Source organism: Macaca mulatta, chromosome 1 (genome assembly GCF_049350105.2).
Source record: "Macaca mulatta isolate MMU2019108-1 chromosome 1, T2T-MMU8v2.0, whole genome shotgun sequence".
NCBI lineage: Eukaryota > Metazoa > Chordata > Mammalia > Primates > Cercopithecidae > Macaca > Macaca mulatta.
Window position 1 is genome coordinate 142,550,669 of NC_133406.1, and position 20,074 is coordinate 142,570,742.

The 20,074-nt window shown below is 32.1% G+C and overlaps 1 protein-coding gene across 5 annotated transcripts in view; it reads left to right on the top strand.

Annotated features, from left to right (window-relative positions):
• Positions 1-20,074, top strand: part of DPYD (dihydropyrimidine dehydrogenase) — an 860,002-nt gene that overhangs the window by 215,234 nt on the left and 624,694 nt on the right. For all 5 annotated transcript variants that reach the window (XM_077987630.1, XM_015145562.3, XM_077987644.1 and 2 more), the window contains one exon: positions 3,488-3,649. In XM_077987630.1, the coding sequence (XP_077843756.1) occupies positions 3,488-3,649 (162 nt within the window). The remainder of the gene's footprint in view (positions 1-3,487; positions 3,650-20,074) is intronic.

Genomic DNA, 20,074 nt, shown 5'->3' on the forward strand with positions numbered 1-20,074 from the left:
AATTTGCATCTTAATCTTGTATCCTGTAAGTTTGCTGTACTTTTATTACTTCTCATAGTATTTTAGTGGATTAGTTAGGGTTTTGTATATACAAGATCATTTTACATGGAAATAGAAATAGTTTTTCCCTTTCCAATCTGGATAACTTCTCTCTCTCTCTCAGTCTTTCTCTTTCTCTCTCTTTCCCTCCCTCCCTTCCTCCCTTCCTTCTTCCCTCCCTCCCTCTCTCTTCTTCTCAGTCTCCATCCCTCCCCACTCTGTCACTTCCTCCTTCCTTTTATGCCTAATTATGTAGTAAACATTTCAAGTGCTATGGTGAATAGAAGTTGTAAAAGTTAGTGTGATGGCTGATTTTAGGTGTGTGATTGATTGAACCTTTGTGTGCCCAAGTATTTTGGTAAAATTTTATCCTGGATGTTTCTGTGAGAGTATTTTTGAATTAGATTGACATTTAAATCAGGTTAGTAAAGCAGATAGCCCTCCCAAGTGTGGGTGAGCCTCATCTAATCAGTTAAAGGACTGAATGAAACAAAAAGGCTAGCTGTGTCCTGAAAAATACAGAATTCTTCCTGTCTGACTACCTTTGAAGTGAAACATTGGCTTTCTCCCCTACTCTTGGACTAGAACTAAAATTAAAACTTAACTGGTTCTCAGGCCTTCCAACTGAGACTTGAACTAAAACATTCACTCTTCTGTGTCTCCAGCTGGCAAACTCAAATTGCAGATCCTGGAAATTTGCAGGTTCCTAATTGTGTACCAGTTTCCTATAATAAATCTCATATTTTATACACACACACACACACACACACACACATATGTATACACACCCCCCCCCCCCACATACATCTTATTCGTTCTGGGTCTCTGGGGAACTTTGACTCCTTGACCAGTGCAGTAAACGTTCTTGTCTTGATCTTGGAGGAAAGCATTCAGTTTTCACTGTAAAGTGAGATGTAAACTGTGGGTTTTTGTAGAGGCCTTTTATTAAGATGAAGAAGTTTCTTTCTATTTGTAGTTGGTTGAGAGCTTTTGTCATGAGGGATATTGAATTTGTCAAGTGCCCTTTCTGCATCTTTTAATATGATTGTGTGATTTTTTTTTTGTCTTTTATTCTACTGATATGGTATATTTTGATGTAAACCAACCTTGCATTCCTGAGTAAATCCCTCTTGTATGTTCTAGAAGTATTTGTGAGAAATTAGCATAAATTGTTATTATGTGTTTTATAGAATTCACCAGTTAAGCCATGGCAGCCTCAAATGCCCTTGACTCAGATTTTACTATCTTTATTCTTTATTTGTTGATGAGGTAAATATAATCTTTCACACATTTTTCTTCTGTGTGTATAAGATATTTCTGTGTTGACTTTTGGATATTATACTTTGACAGCTTAATGATTTATTATTAACTTCTTTTAGAGACACTACCAAAGACTGACAAACACAGTGATAAATCTGATCTAATCTGGGGGAAGAAACAGATCCTAATCTCTTGATTAAAAGAAATAGACTTTTAACTTATTAAGCTTTTCATTGAACTGATGGAAAGACCACAACTAAAAGAACTATGTAATAAAAACTACTTAATATAAAGTGTAATGAATCTAATGGACTAGCTATGTGTCCTCCAACTTATATTGAAAAGAACTTTTGTATGTGTATGAATGTGTGTGTGTGTGTGTGTGTGTGTTTACATCAAGATATGGACCATAGCTGAATAAGATCACTGTAACTAGATTCTGTAATCTATTGCGCCATGAACAGTATGCTTTAGTATAAATCCTGCCTCTGCCACTTATCTGCTTTATGATCCTTTGCTTGCTAATTATTTACCCTTTATATTTCAGTTTTATTACTCATGAATTTAATTTCATACCACATTCTTACTATATATTCAGAAAATATATGTAGAAGAACCATTCTTACATGGCAGATGTAACTGTTCATTGCTGAAGGTACACTGAACAACACAAATACTGTTAAACCACCACAAATGCTGTGAAAGCTGTGCATTAGCTGTTATTTTAAAATGTTTATTTAGTTCTAAAATATCAGTTTGATTCTTTTCAAACAGATTCCAGTATTCTGGTGCTATTTTTAATTGTTTCATTTTTTTTTTTTTTTTGGTCTTTTCTTTTCCTGAATTTTCATCAAGGTTGTTTTTAAAAGTCTTTTTTTTCTGACTTAAATTTCTGGATTACCTAGGAGTTTGCTTCTTTTATTTATTGTTTTCTTATTATTATCAGGCATTTGGTCCTGTCTCTTCTTGCATCTAGGAATTTTTGATCAAGCAATGGGCATCCTATATAGTGAGAGATGATAACAGTAAATAAAATAATTGGAGATAAGAGTAAATAAAAGTCTTTTAAAAAAAGTGCTGAGGATATATTAAAGAGTCATTAAATAGTAAATGTCATTGTTGCTTTTTGTTATCATCAGTATTCTGTAATCACAAGGAATTTGTACTTATGTCTGAGGCTTTTCATGGAAGCAATGTCTATGCTTTGAAAGACCTTCAAAATTATTATAAATAAAAGCCAAAGGAAAAATAAATGCATTATGTGTATATTTTTCATGTATGTATTCTATCAACTCTATTCTTAAAATGTATTTTAGAACAGTTTTAGATTTATGGAAAAATTGTGACAGTAGTACAGAGAGTTTCCATATGCACTCATAATTACCCCTATTATTAACACCCTACATTAGTGTGGTACATTTGTTGCAATTAATGAAATAATATTGATCCATGATTATTAGCTAAAGTTCCTAGTTTATTCAGATTTTCTTAATTTTTACATTTTTTTTCTGTTCCAGGATATCATAAAAATCACCGCTATACATTTATTTGTCATGTGTCCTTAGGCTTCTCTTGTCTGTTAAAATTTGCCAGACTTTTCTTGTTTTTGATGTACTTGATAGTTTTCAAGAGTACTGGTCAGATGCAATTCTTCCTTTTGATTACAGGAAAACATTCTCCCAGATATTCAGCTTATTATTCATTCTTTTTTCAGGAAATAATATGTTCCAAAAATAATGAAAGCTCTGGCTACTTTTAATTTAGTTAAATGGAGGATAACCTGAGTACAACTATTTTTGTTGTTGTTTTAAAGTTTAGGTTTTGAATTTCTTCAAACAATCCCATCTAATTTACATTTGTTAAAAAATGAAATGAATAATTTGTGACAAGATACAGTTAGATGACTTATAAATGTAAATTATTTACAGCACATTTGTATTTTAAACTTCAGTTTTCCAAAATTGATTATGCATTTATCAATGTACTGTGCTTTGAATATTCCTGTGTGTCAAATACTCTGCTAAGTTTTAACTGATGGTTTCTGATAGTGGTAGTGAAACCTATGCATCTTATACACATCATTCTCTTTGATCTGATTACCTAGTAAAAGAAATAATGTTTGTCATAATTTGGCTGTTTAAAGTATATTTTTTAAGTAGTAAAATTTTATTTTGTATCAATTTTGCAGAACTATTATGGAGCTGCTAAGATGATTTTTTCTGACAACCCACTTGGTCTGACTTGTGGAATGGTATGTCCAACCTCTGATCTTTGTGTAGGTGGATGCAATTTATATGCCACTGAAGAGGGACCCATTAATATTGGTGGATTGCAGCAATTTGCTACTGAGGTATGTATGATATAGACATGACATCCCCCCACTGCCATCATCATGCACAAGTATCTTAAAATAACTTTAATCCTTGGTGCTCTGTTGATACCCAACATTTTTAGTGTGACACACAGCTCAAATATGTTTTGTACAATGAACTTTATTTTTGTTAGCAGCTTGGCTACAAAAATGACGTTTATAAAACCATATGTCAAATTAGTTGCAATCCCAGCAGGTTATTAAAATACTTTCAGTGAAATTATATAAATTAAATGATCCAAAAATAGAACTTATTCATTAACTTTATATGGAAGTATGGCAAGGAGACCCTCTTATGAAAAGGCTATCTTCCTTAATGGATTATTTTCCCCAAAACTCACCTTAATCTCCTTAAAGCTTGAAATACAGCATATTTTGTTGCATTCTTTGGGAAATGAAGGTTAGAGAATTTTCAGAAACCCTGAAACTGAGTAATGTTATTAAGCAACATGAATAATGTCATTAGATTTTGTGAACTTATAGATTGGAAGCAGGTCTTTTATTTGGACAAAAAATGTATAATGAAATAAAATGAAAGCACTTTTTTTCTATTTATCCCATAGACTTTGATCCTGGCTTTCTCTTTAATGAATCATTTGTAAAGGGCTTTGATTCTCCAGACACTCTTGGACTCTCTGAGGTCTCCTATTTGGAGTCAACAAGCAGGTTAATTCCCATGTATCATTTAAATGATCAGCTTATATGAAGGATGTTGTAAGACTTTATAATCTTTGGGGAGTAGTTGGCTAGAAAGTCAAATTAAATGCCTGTCAACACTAGATTTTTAGTTAATGACTTACCGATCTGGTTTTGTCAACGTAAACACAATGTGTTCTTTTATTTTAGGACCCTTCCCATAATATTCCTCAAGCTTAAGTCTCACTTTGCTTTTAGTAATAAATTAGGGTTGTTCCCTTCGTGCTTTCTGACAGGTTAATTCTAAAGAAGAGCTCCTGGGAATAAGAAAATAGAAACAATTCGAGGTTGTGAATTGTTGCAATAAATTCTGGGATTTAATTTTTTTTCTTACCAAATTCACAATTGCATTAGGCTTACCTGACCTGTATGAAGTATAATCTTTACAACCTGTGAAAATCCTTAGTTGATGGAGAAGATTCACTTGAATTCCTCCTGATCTTTCTTTGGGGACCCATTCCCTCTTCATTAAACCAGGGCAGGGGCAAGCTTTCACAGGATGCAGTAAGTGAACGGTCATCAACTATCACAGCATTTTAAAACAAAATGAATTAAAATGATATCATTAGTTTGTCATTGATCTGGTCATGAGAAGGATGTGTATGTGTGTGTGTGTGAGAGAGAGAGAGTGAGAGGGAGAGAGAGAGAAACATTATTCCATTCCTCTGGAAACTCCCACATGGTTTTAATTCTTTTCTCTGGGAACACTATCCCTCTGGGAACCCTTGCTTGGTTCTACCACTCATTCCCAGAGTGGAGTCTATTTAAGACAGAGATATGTGCCCTCAGTACAGAATTTATTAGAAACTCAGTAAAATTTGAGAGTGGACCTACTTAGGTCTTGCCATAAGTATCATCTAATGAAGAGTTATGCACAGATTAGGACTGCAATAGATGCATTTTAAGTGCATCAAGGAATTTAGAATAGGAATGTGTCTGCCTATTTAATTCCAGTTATACTTTGTATAACTGTGATTTCAGTATCAAATTATAAATAAAAAATGTCCTTGTGGGAACTACTGAGAAAAGCTTTTTGTCCTTCTTTTGGGGTTGGCTGATTAGGGTGCCTGGTTTTAGAAAGTCCTGTATTCCCTAGGTCAGTGTGTGGTTTACTTAAATTTACCCAACTCTCAAAGTTGTTAGGAAGGTAAAAAAATAACAACACGAGTAACTCCTTTTTCACTAATATTCATGGAAAAAAGTACAAAGTGCACAATGTTATTTCAAACTACTAAACTATTGACATGAGTATTTAAGTTGAAGTACAACATGATGCAAATAATTTTATGTTTTGATTGTTTGATAAAACAATGATTTTTGACCTTTAAAGAAATACAAATCTGTTTTTTCAACCAAATTAAGCAAAGGTTAGGAAAGCAGATTAAAACAGTATGGTATTTTTCAAAATTGTTTTTCCTGTGACTTTATAAATGATTTTTAAAATACCAACTCAGTAGTCTGTCATTATTGGTTAGGTACCTACCTTATTCTTCTCCAGCTGAACATGAGCACGTGATTTGGAGGAAAACGAATACATCACATGATGCATGTAGCCTGTCATAGAATCAGGAGGCCAGCTGCTTTTTTTTTTTTTTTTTTTTTCTTTGTGGGTTTTTTTGTGGATCCTGTTTTGTCATTACTATTCAACTTTTTGCCGTTTCCACATTTGCAGTGTGAAAAAGCGACCTTCCTTCACACACTGGTGTGTTCATGCCATAAACAGGCAACTGGGGTGATTGTGACTCACTCTAGGAGGCACTTTTTTTCCCTAGTAATATTTTAATCCTATCATAACATTGTTTCAATAAAATAACTTGGAAATAATAGTTTGGTATAGATTTTATCAATCTCATGATGGTTTTTAAACTTCTCTGTACAAATATAACCCTTGACAATTTTATTTTGAAATGTGTGTATTTATTGGAATTTTGAAAGAATCATATATTATTTACATTGAATAGACCACCTAGACTCTCATTGCCTCTGAAGTTTAATTAATGAATTGTTGGAAAAGCAGAAGGAAATCAGAATGCATCTTTCTACCCATTGTCTAAAGTTTGAAAAAAAAATTTTACATAGAAATTTAGCTGCATGTCAATCAGTTCTCTTCTGCTGATTAAAAAGTTATGGAGGCAATTTAGAAATACTAAAATTAAAAAATTCTAATTTTCCAGAATTTCTGTGTCAAAATGAATGAGAGCTGGAAAATTCATACTTAAAATTACCACCTCAATACTGAATTTTTAGGAATATACTGGATTATGATATTGGCATCTAAATATAGAATTTATTTCACAAAAACATTTTTTAAGATTTTTCTAATATCTATGAAATATACTTTTTTATGGTATATACCTCTGAGCACTTTTATTTAGATTTTATACTTTTATTGTACTAATATCCAGAATCTACAAGAAACTCAAACAAATCAGAAAAAAAAAAAAAAAAATCCCATCAAAAAGTAGGCTAAGGACATGAATAGAGAATTTTCAGAAGAAGATAACCAAATGGCCACCAAAAATGTGAAAAAATACTCAACATCACCAGTCGTCAGGGAAATACAAATTAAAACCAGAATGCAATACCACCTCCTGTAAGAACGGTCATAATTTAAAAATAAAAAAAAAATAATAGATGTTGGCATGGATGTGTTGAAAAGGGAACACTTTCACACTGCTGGTGGGAATGCAAACTAGTACAACCACTATGGAAAACAGTGTGGAAATTTCTTAAAGAACTAAAAGTTGATCTACCATTTGATCCAGCAGTCATACTACTGGGTCATTATATGAAACAATACTTGATCACACATTTATAGCAGCACAATTCACAATTGCAAAAATGTGAAACCAGCCCAAATACACAACAGTCAATGACTGGATAATGAAAATGTTATACACACACACACATACACACACACACACACACACCATGGAATACTACTCAGCCATAAAAAGGAACAAAATAATGGCATTTGCTGCAACCTAGATGGAGTTGGAGACCATTTTTCTAAGTGAATTAACTCAGGAATGGAAGCCAAACATCATATGTTCTCACTCATAAGTGGAAGCTAACTTGTGAGGACACAAAAGCATAAGAATGATACAATAGACTTTGTGGACTTAGGGGGAAGAGAAATGGTGGGTGGCAGGATGAGGGATGAGACTACACATTGGGTACAGTGTACACTACTTGGGTGATGGGTGCACCAAATTCTCAGAAATCACTACTAAAGAGCTTATCAGTGTAACAAAAAATCACCTGTTCCCCCAAAACTATTGAAATATTTTTAAATGTAAGAAATTTCTGCTTTTTTAAGCCAAAAAAGAGAATGGAACTGACATGCAATTCTAGATGAAATCAGGTGACTCATTCAGAAAAGAGTTATCTTTAGATTTTCCTTTTTTACATTTAAAATTTTTTTTTTTATTTTACCTTTTGTCTCTCAACAGGTTTCTAAACTATCACCTCTCATTTGACTTTACTCAATGCTTGTCGTATCAGCATGTACTATTTGCAGTAATGCAATAATTACTTTGAAATATACAATGAATGATTACAGTTACACTATTGTGCTACTGAACAGTAGATCTTATTCTATCTAAGTGTATTTTTGTACCCATTAACTATCTGGAATTAAATTGGATTTTTCATTAACACAAAGAAATGACAAATGCTTGAAGTGTTGGCTATCCCAGTTACCCTGACTTGATCATTACACATTGTATGCATCTATCATAATTTCACATGTACACCATATACGTTTGCAACTAGAATGTATTCATAATAACTAAAAATAAAAAATAAAAAGTTGAAGAATTTTTTTCATGTAATTGATAAAATGTACTTTGTTTTGTTTGCTTTGGATTGAACATATATTATAGATAAAATACTAAAGGCCATAATATTCTCTTTCCAAGTCAAGTACTCTGATTAATTGATGAATCTGCTCTATGTTTTATGTTTCCTAAGAAATTATAGTTCCACAAATAATGTGGAATTCTCAAATGAATGTTGAAGTTTAGAAACTTTCTCATCTGTTTATTGACAATTCATCTTCCTCATCTTTTTTAAAAAAATTTATTCTTTGAACATTGTGTGGTATATGTGGTGATGGAGGGATCTATTGATAAAACACACTCACCCTAGATTCTCTACAGAAAGCCAGTTAACTCGGTTCCATTTATTGTGTAGTTTTTTGTTTCCAGACTGATTTGTAGTAACTCTTATTTTACATGGTAAGATAATATGTGTGAATTTGTCTGCTTTTGTTTTTTTTTGACAGGGTTCGGAGCTCTTTGGTTTTTTTTTTTACATTGATCTATTTATGCATCCATTCACTGATGCAAAATGTATTAATTGCTACAGTTTTATATTTTTATATATGATGGGGTGTTTTATTCTTGATTTACCATTTTTATAATTTTGTGAACTATTCTTATGCTTTAATAATATGAAGATGGGATATTTCTTAAGGGTTAAAGAAATAATATACTATATATTCTAAGGGACTGTAAACATTTATTTCTATATTTTATCAAGGGTAGATACAGTTCAAGTTAAATTAGTCCAGTAAATATACACTAATACAATAAATATGTCAAGTGTTATGAGGCTATATTAAAGAACGTTTAACAATTATTTAAATTACATCAACATTTATGTTTTGTTTAAACCCGGTAATAGTTTTGAAGAATTGGGAATGGAGAAGGAACTTGTTCACTCAAATTAGTTATGATTGTTTTAGTACAGCAAATATTACTTCTACCATATCTTCACCTTGGATATGGAAGTCACTGAAATTCTTAAACTTTTGTGTTCTACAACTGTATTTGAGGAGAATATAGAAATATGTATTCTAATGAACAATAGAGTATTGCAGGTCTGCTCTGAAATAATGTATTTCTGTGATAAATTTCATCTATCAAATAGAAGAGTGGAGACGGAAATATTAAGTGCAAGCCCCATATTAAAACAGTCACTAAAGAGATGAGTATTTGTGCATAAACTGAAAAGTGAGTTTGGAAATACTCCAGCTGTGTATTATGTTGATTGCTTTATAAGTAAGATGATCAAATGACCGAGATAGGTTAGAGAATGATCAGGACATTATTAATAATCAGTCCAGTACAGCAGAAGTAAACTAAGACCACCCCAGGCAAACTGGCTTATGTGAATATCCAGTGTAATAAGAGCCCACTAGGTAAGGATTCAGTTAATCAAACTAACATTGATTGGGCATCGATCAGTACTATGTGTTGTTGTAGACTGCTTCTTTACTACAAGTCCTAGGAAACATTGTAGTTTCTCAGGAAATAATCAAAGCCAACAATTGAAATAATGTGGTAAATGCAATAAGACATATATGTTTACATTGGCATCCTTGGACTTATAGTCCAATTTTCATTAATTTTTGTCACATGGTTTAGGAGGTGATTAGACCTTAGTGCAAATGAAAGTATCAGGCAGGGAGAAAATGCAGTTATACTGTATTTGCATAGTGCTTCGGTACATTTTTGTAATATCTCACTCTAAAATGCTGATAAACAGTGCTTGAGGGCATGCAAACCAGGTAATGTTTTTTCCATTTTGGACATAAGGAAATTAAGAATCGAAGTGATTACAAAATCACAGCTAATGTTAAATAAACTCCCAGTGTCCTGCACAATGTTAAGTACTTTATTTAGAGCTTGACTAATCCTCAAAATAACTCTCCAAAGTAATGTTGTTATTTCCATTTTACATATGAGTAACAGAAAGCTCCATGAAATTAATTAACTTCCACAACCTCACATCTAGTGAGAGGCAAATCTAGAATACAAGGCTAGTGGTTTAATTTTCATTATTTCGCAAACTCTAACTTGCCCCAGATAATGTTACTAGTCAAAGGCAGAGCCTCACTGTAAACCCCGGTTTTCTAGCTGTAAGGCGACGGTTGCATCTCCTAGGCTAGCCAAATATACTTAGTCACCATACCTCACAAGTCCTTGTTTTTCTGTTAGATATGAAGCAACTACATTGAAATACGTTGGGTAAGACCAACACATATGGTCTAGTAGTGTTTTTTTTTGTTGTTGTTGTTGTTCTTTATTTTTTTAACTTCTGTAGCCAGGAGTGAATCTAAGTTTTATGGTGCTTCAGATAACAAAATGTTGGGTTCCTTCTTTAGAAATTACATTATAGCACTACTGAAAAATTTAAATACAAGGCCTTAAAAGGGATCTATGCAGGCCCGGCGTGGTGGGTCATGCCTGTAATCCCAACACTTTGGGAGGCCGAGGCAGGTAGATCACAAGGTCAGATCAAGACCATCCTGGCCAACATGGTGAAACTCTGTCTCTACTAAAAAAAATAAAAATAAAAAAATAAAAAATTAGCCAGCCATGGTGGTGTGCACCTGTAGTCTCAGCTACTCACGAGACTGAGGCAGGAGAATCACTTGAACCCGGAAGGCAGAGGTTGTAGTGAGCCGAGATCCCACCACTACACACCAGCCTGGTGAGAGAGTGATACTCCATCTCAATAAATAAATAAATAAATAAATAAATAAATAGGGAGGTCTGTGTGATGAGGGACTTTGAAGCGTAAAGTGTTTATCTGCAGTTTTATTTTATTTTGGAATGCCTAAGTGTGATTTTGTGAAAGGTGGTATACAAGTAAATTTAGGAATAAACCTGGCACATTTATGATACAGTTTGACAAACTGATCAATAAAATCTATCAGTTCATGTTTGTAATCTAATGAAAAATTATTAATATATATAGCTAATAACTTTTTTCAGGTCATTTATAAATAGGATATAGATTAGACTATAGTTTGTTAGATTGATTGTATGTCACACTTGCCCTATTATCCCAAAGTTTTATCACTTTAAATGAGATTTCTCTATACTACTTCTATTTAAAATAGCTTTAATATAGATTTCTCTATACTACTTCTATCAATTATTTATGAATGTTTTTCACCCACACCCAACCCTCAAACACAAAGGTGAATTATTTCTGAGGGAAGTAAGATATAGATGAAAAATATGCATTAAGCACTAATAAAATAAGTATTTTTTACCTGGGTAAAATGTCTCTGTCTGGAATGCAAATACAAGTAACAACTTTCAAGACTTGATTTGTGTCTCTCCTTTTTCTCTTAATGAAGTGATTAATAGAAAAGAATAATGTCTTGATAGAATTCACTAAATATCTGACATTCTTCTCCAGAAATCTTTAGAAATCTGTTAAAATAGTCCTTACTGGCACAATGACTTATAATAAAACTATAGGGCCAGATGAATTGCTAGATGATTTTCATCACAATATTTTAGTTTGCTTTAAAACTGTATCTTGATATTCAGAGCTTAAAAATAAGCTACAGTGATTTGGGGGCAATAACTTTAAATTTTACCAAAATTGCATGGTTAAAATTATTTGCTGTTAGTTTTTTCTAGGTTAGTTTTTAAAAATAAATGTAAATATATACAATTTCATGGGCAATTTACAGTTTTAAAAGATTCATTGGTTTAAGCTTCAACAACTTAAAAACATATACTTTCATAAAAATATTTGATGAATGATAATATACAGTAGTATAAAGCAATATTATTGTATCAACATGAATCACTTGTAAAAGGCATGATGCTTTTAAGTTAACATTTAAAGCCACCCATTTATCTCCAAATAACAATGATAAATAAAATTTAATGAAAGTAGAAAAAAAAAAATAAGAGGTGAACTGAAAAGGAAATATAAATACCTTTTGTGCCAGAAATGGTATAAAAACATGGAGACTTAGTTATTCTCTGCTAACTTCTGCTGGGGAGTGGTCTAGGGTAATAAGTGCCCAAAACATCTTGCATGGTAGAGGATGGGACTCAACTCCACCTCATAGAAAGTTTAAAAAAATAGGTGCAACTGCTGTAAAGAGCTGGGGCTTATAGAAAGCTGCAGAAAGAAGCAGAGACAGCTGTACAGCAGGTGTTGTGGGCATGTGTCTATGGCACAGTGATTTGGTTCTGTGATACCTCTAATACCTTGAACTGGAATCCTGGACTTTACGAAACTTGGTTCTGCAGTGGGAGAGAGGGATAGGAGTATTGTTGATTGAAGGCCACCACATACCTGATATGAAGCCATAGGGGGAGTGCAATGAAAGAGAAAAAATTCACTCAGTGTAAATGAGAAACAAAAAGGTGGAAACTACTACGTTAGGAAAGATAATTTATCAGTGATAATTTAAAGACTTACCTGATGGTACCTGACTTTATTCTAATGAAACACAAATAGTATTATAATCAGGCCCTTAAAATTAATATGTATAAATTAATATCCTAAAATGAGATAAAATAAAAAGAAATCAGCAGTGAGTTTAATATAAAGAATAGTTGACTTGATTTACACTGTAATGACAATCTCAATAGAAAAGGTCAGTTTTGGGCTGGATAGAGGCACAAATTGCAGAACTAAAGAAATAAAAAATAAAAATATTATCTGAGTGTTCAACCAGAATACAATAAAGAGATACGAATAAATGAAAAGTTTAATAGAGAAGTTCAGAAGCTTCTAAGTCTCCAATACACATGTAAGGGGAGGTCTTAAAGTAGAGAGAGAGAGACTGACACAGGAGGAGCCTTAAAGCAGTTATGGTGGAAAATTTTCCAGAAGAAAGGAAAGATGAAAGGTCTTCACCTAGACACAGGGTTGTGGTAATATTGTGCAATACTAAAGATAATGAGAATCAGAACTTCAAGATAAAGGGAAAGCAGATTACTTGAAAAACCAAATGACAATTACTCTGACCTTAGATTTCTCATCAGCATCTACTAAGAGTTATTCTTTAGAAGGAAGGAAACAAATGTGGAAAAAAGAAGAAAATAAACAATGTGTAAAAATATGGTTGTGAATATAATTAAATATTGATCCCAGAATAATAATAACTTATTTTGAGGTTTTAAAAATAAAGATATGAAAAAAGTTTTATAATATTGACAAGGAAGTGTTTTGGAAGATAAAAATAATAAAAAGAAAAAATCAAAAGGTGTAATATTCATAAACATTTATACACATGACAACATAACCTTACTCAAAATTTGTAAGGTTTATTTGTATAAAGTTTATTAGATTGATTTAAGAAATCTATAGTTTTCTGAGCCTGACTAACATAGAACAAGTGCATCTTTTCCATGCACTTGCAGACCATTTATCAAAACTGACCATGTACTAAAAAACAGTGACTTATAAGTGTGCAGATAGTCCCCAACTTAGTGATTCAACTTAAGATTTTTTGACTTTAAAATGGTGTAAAAGTGATACACATTTAGTAGAAAACTAACTTCAAATACTCATTCGACTACATTATTTTTAACTTTCAGTACTGTATTTGATAAATTACATGAAATATTCAGCACTTTATTCTATAACAGGCTTTGTGGTAGATGATTTTGCCTATCTGCGGGCTAATGTAAGTGTCCTGAACATATGATTTTGGATGAGTAAAGTTTGTCATAACCAAACTATAAACACTTACGTTTTCAACTATATTTGGTCAGTTTAAACCATTTTATTCAATTTGTTTATCAAATCCCCAATATAACCTTTGTATAGTCATAATAACATGGACTTAATGTTCGAATAATCTTGTGAGTCAGTTCCTTTGCATAGAAAATGAACAATGATACCTAAAGTCAAAGGTTTTTAGGATTGGAAATACAAATGTTAAGTTCCCCAGAGAGTGCCTTGTAAAGAGAAGACATTCATCACAAGAAGCTATCACCATTGACTCTAACCCTCACAATAAATTGCTGAAGTAATCATTGCTCTTTTAATTTTCAGAATTGGTATTTAGAAAGGCAAAGTACTCTCTAATATATATTTTTTGTTGTTGTTTTTAAGATTTGACTTATGTGTCAATTTCTCTTCCGGGTAGGTTTTACCTTCTCGAATATTCTGAGAGCACCATTTGTGAAAATTAACCCTGTACCAGACAGGCTGCACAGTAATATATTTTATTAAAAATAAGACATATTAGTGCTCTATTATCCAGGGAGCTACTTACTGGAGAGTCTATGTTTTTATTCATACTGGTGTCTAGGACATAGAAGGTACATAAACAATACCTACCAAATTGAAAAGGAAATTGAATGAAAGAATATTCTGATTTCAGCTAACACGGTATTTTTAACCTGTCAGTTGTACCTCTCAATGTCTATTTTAATAATATGAAAATTATGGAAAAATTTTTTGAGAATTACTAATACAGTAATAATTTTGATAACTAAAAATTTGACATGACATGAAGTTTTTATCATTTCTAATACATTTGAAACACAGTTCTCACTTTTGGTGTTCCTGGTCTAATTGTTGTGAAGAAAACTATTTCTCAAGGAGCCCAAGTATATTTCTTTTCAAAGGATGAATGCAGTGATTAGTATGTACTCAGTATTTCCTTTGACTTGTTTTACAAAAGGAAACAAATAACAAAGAAAATTACATAGAAGCATCTCCTAGAAGGTATGTAATTTCAGGTAACTTACTTTTGGATGCACAAATAGCAGTCTTTCCCCATTCAGGCATTCAAAAGGTAATGAGACATTCATCCCACTAATTAAGTAACTCAAGAAACTGAAACTAGCAAAAGAAAAACTGATGTAATATTTTTATTAAGATTTATCTTAGACCTACACTGATGAAATAACATTCCTTTAGAAATTACCAGAAATTATTTTTGTTTTATAATGAAATCAAGCTAAACACTTGCAAGAGTATAATCCTCTTATGAGGTATGCAGAATACTACCATACTGTTAGAATTCATCCTTCAACTAGTAGAGATATTCTAAAATTTCCAAGAATATTTTACTTCTCATGACTTCCCTATAGCATGTATTTGCTATTGTTTGTTTAATTAGAACAAACAGAGTAACTGAGGAATAATTACAGCTATCAAACATTTATGTTTATTTTCATTATGTACTGTTATAGAAAACAAGAAAGGTTAAAACGAGCAAGAGTTACCGTCAAATTTGAATTGGTAGATATACTTTTATTTACAATGCTTTCTCCTTTTTCATTTATAGAGCACTATAGAAAATTGTACTGTTTCTGTCTCCAGAAGGTGAGGAGACTTAGGGCTCCTCTCTGCATTGCAATCTTTCCATTTTAAGTATCAGTTTAATCTCTCCCTTGCTTCAAAGTAATGTGAAAATTATGGAGAAAATACTGGTAAAGTCGATTTGGACTGATGAAATAAATGCACTTTCTAGATGAATGAAAGGTGAGAAATCACAGAATGAATATGCAAGAAAATGAATATTAAACATGTTCCTGAAGGGTGTACTGTGTACCCACAATATTAAAAAACGTAAAAGTAAAATTAAAAAAAATATATCACTTACAAAGTAAAAAAAATAAGTAAAATTTTAAAAAGGATATTCACTTTTAAATAATTATTCTTCTTTATCACTAAGGTAGAACTGTTTTCCTTGGTGACTTTTACTACTTTATTTAAGCATATCGCTGGAGTCCAGGAATTTTGAAATTAATCAAAATCTTAGTGCCTATTAAAATAATCTTAAAATAGTCCACATGATACAATATTTGTGGGGAAGGGAACACTTTAAAAAGAACACAAATACAATGTTATAAGACAAGAAAAGGAAATGAAATATACACAGAGAAGGAAAAAATAAAACTGTCTTTGTTAGCGGTTGACAGAATTGTCTATGTAGAAAATTCCAAAGAATCAACAGAAAAACCCCTGAAATTAATACACAATTATGGCAAAAAGGGATATAAGATTAATATACAAAAGTCAGCCACTTTCCTTTCCAATAACAATAAATGATTAGAATTTGACATTAAAAATATACCATTTACATTTGCATCCTTAAAAACGAAATGCTTAGATATCAATCTAATAAAATATGTATAAGATGTATATGAGAAAGACTATGATACTGTGATGAAATAAATAAAAAATACTAAGTAAATGGAGACATATAGACATATTCCAGGTTTCCAAATAGAAGACTTAGTATTTTCAAGATGTCAGGTCTTCCCAGTTTGATCTGTAGAGTCAGTGCAATCCCAAATCAAAATATGAGGAAACTATTTTATAGATATTGACAAATGGATTTTAAAGTTTACATAGAGAGGCAAAAGAGCATAATATTGAACAACAAATTTGGAGGACTCAGACTAACTGACTTTAAGACTTACTGTAAAGCTGCAGTAATCAAGATAGTGCGGTATTGTTAAAGTAATAGACAATAGATCACTAAAACAGAATAGAGAGCCCAGAAATAGACACACATAAATATGGCCAACTTATCTTTGACAAAAAAGCAAAGGCAATACAATGGAAAAGGATAGTCTTTTCAACAAATGATGTTTGTACCACCCTACTTCCATATGTAAAAAAGTGAATCTGGAAACAGACCGTACGTACACCCATTAAAAAAATAATTAAAGATGGATCATAAACCTCAATGTAAAATGCAAAACTACAGAACTCTTAGAAAATAACATGGGAGGAAATCTAGATGACCTTGGGTTAGGCAACGACTTTTTAGGTACAACATCAAAGGCTAGATTTATAAAATAAATTATTGATAAGATGGACTTCATCAAATATAAACAATTCTGAGCTTGGTGTGGTAGCATGTACCTGTAGTCCTGTCTACTCAGGAGGCTGAGGGAGGATTGCTTGAGTGCAGGAGTTTGAGACCAGCCTGGGGAACATAGTGAGACTCTCATCTCAAAACAAACACAGAAACAAAATTAAAACTTCTATTCTGCAGGAAACTTTCTTGAAAGAAAATGAAAAGACCAGCCACAGACTAGGAGAAAATATTTGCCAAAGACATATCTGATAAAGAACTATTATCCAAAATGTCCAAAAGTCTCTTACAACCCCAAAATATGAAAACAACCCATTTAAAAAATGATACAAAGACCTTAGCAATATCTCACCAAGAAAGATATACAGATGGAAAATAAGTATCTGAATAGATGCTTCACATATGTCATTAGGGAAATGCAACATAAAACAACAGTGAGATACCACTATACTATTACAATGTTTAGTCTGCTCAGTTTGCTATAACAAAATACCATAAACTGAATAGCTTATAAACAACAAAAATTATTTCTCTCAGTTCTAGATGCTGGGAATTCCAAATCAAAGTGTTTGTAGATTTATAATGTGCTCATAACCTGCCTTCTGGTCATAGGTAAAGGCTTTTTATTGTGCCTGTCTCACATGTGGCAGGGGCAAGGTAGTTCCCCTGGGGCTGTTTTTAAGGGAACTAATCTAATTGAGAAGGGCTCCTCATGACCTAATCACCTCCTAAGGCTCTCATGACCTAATCACTTTTTAAAAACCCAACCTTTCTAACATTTGTGGTTAGTTTTCAACATATGAATTGAATTGCAGTGGGGGGGGGGCATGGACACAAACATTCAGAGGAGACCAAACAGCCAAAATGCAGAAAACTGACAACACCAAATGCTGAGAGGATGAGGAGAAATAGGAACTTTATTCTTTCCTGGTGGGAATGAAAAATGGTACAGACAATTTGGAAGACAGTTTGACAGTATCTTGCAAAATTAAACATACTCTTATATGATCTAGCAATTTACCCCAAAGGGTTGAAAACTTACATTAACATGCAGACCTGCACTTGGGTATTTATAGCAGCTTTATTCATAATCACAAAAATTTCTGAGATATCCTTCAGTAAGTGAATGCATAAATACACTACGGTACATACAGATATTGCAATATTATTCAGGATTAAAAAGAAAGGAGCTATCAAGCCATGGAGAGACATGCAGGAAACTTAAATGTATGTTACTAAATGAAAGAAGCCAATCTGCAAAGGCTGTATATTGTATGATTTCAACTATATGGCATTCTAGAAAGGCAAAACTATGGAGACACTAAAAAGACCAGTGGTTGCTGGGGAGAAGGTGAGAGAGGGATGCATATGGAGAGTAAGAAGATTTTTAGGACAGTGAAAGAAACTATTGTGTATGATGCTGTAGTCCTATGATGCTATTTTCATACTAAAATTTTTGCAAACCCATTGAAGGTTCACCAGTTGTAATAAATGTACTCAAATGTAGCACTCTGGAGAGGACGTTGATAATAGGGAGTCAATTCTCTTAATGTACCAACTACCTTAGTTCTCTGGTGTCAGGGTAGCATGGTGGGAAACAAGATGAGGTAGTTCAGTGTTTTTTGAACACTTCATGAACAATTGTTGATTTGTAAAGTTAATTTATTAATTATAATAACTAGCTATTTTTGTTAGTAGATTGACTAGAATATATTATATCAAAATATATTTTATCGGAACATATGAATTTAATATATTAAAATATAACACATTCTAAGTGGGTTAGGAATGACAAATTCATATATTTATTTCAGTTATACATTTCTTATTGGAAAATTAGAGATATATAATGAAATTTTTAACAATTACTGTGAAAATGTGATAATAACAGAGTTTAAGAGTTCAGGCTTTGGAGTCAAGTAGCCTTAGGATAAAATCTTTTGCATATGAACCTGACCACAGTTTTTTCATCTAGGAAATGGATCTAATAATTGTACCTCCATAAAAGGAGGGTTGAAGACTAAATGATAGAGATTTAACATAAAGCCTGGAACAGAGGATATATTTCAAAAAATATTTGCCTTCTTATTATTGTGGGGAAAATACATATTAGGTATACTTTTCATTCATCTTTAAATACTTCAGTTACTCTCTTCTGATATTAACAAGTTTATTTCATTTATTATATTGTTTCGGCAGTTGACCCTTCAACTTAAAAATTAAATCGTAGAATATTAGTCAGTTGATGGACAACTGACATTTGCTTAAAAGAAAAAGAGAGGGGTCTTTCTCATGAAAAGAGCCAAATTATTTTAGAATATTTTTGTTACATTATGAAACAACAGGGAACTATATTCTAAGATATATCTCTTAGGAATTTGATACTGTAAATAACTGGACCTAATGTATCTTTTATGCATAATTTATTTGTAATTTTATGTTACACTTCTCTGAAGACTGATGTAGTTTAATAAACGGAATGAAAAATATTATTTTTGAAAAATATTATTCATATTTATGGACATTTTGAGTTGTATAACTTGTTTTAATTGACTAACTTTTCCAAACTTTTATTTTTAATTTTAACAAAATTAAGTTAATTCTCTGTTTTTTTTTTTTAACTTACACAATCTATTCATTGGCAGTTTAAAGTATTACATTATTAGTTACTTTAATTTATATTTTTCATAAAATGCCAACTCTAGATTTATAATTGATTTCACTTTTCATAGTTTCATAATATTCACTACCCCCCATTCACCCACAAAATATTTTTGGAGTGATTTATTTGGCTTTTTGTCCATTTACTCTCATTTTGTCAGAATTAGGCTGCATTCATGGAAGTATACTGTGTATACATGAAGTAATCCATTATTTGTATTTCAGTTAAAAAAGAATTAGTTGCTGATGTTTTAAAGGGGTAGAGGGCCACTTATGCCTTCAGGTCTGTATTAAGTTGGAAAATGTAACATATATTTCAGAATTTAGGGTTGATGATAGAAGAATATTAGTGGCTAAAAAAACATTGAATGAGTGCTGACGTATTACCTAGGTGCAATAGTGTGCTGAAGCCAGCTTGGACCAGCTCTAGTACTGATTAA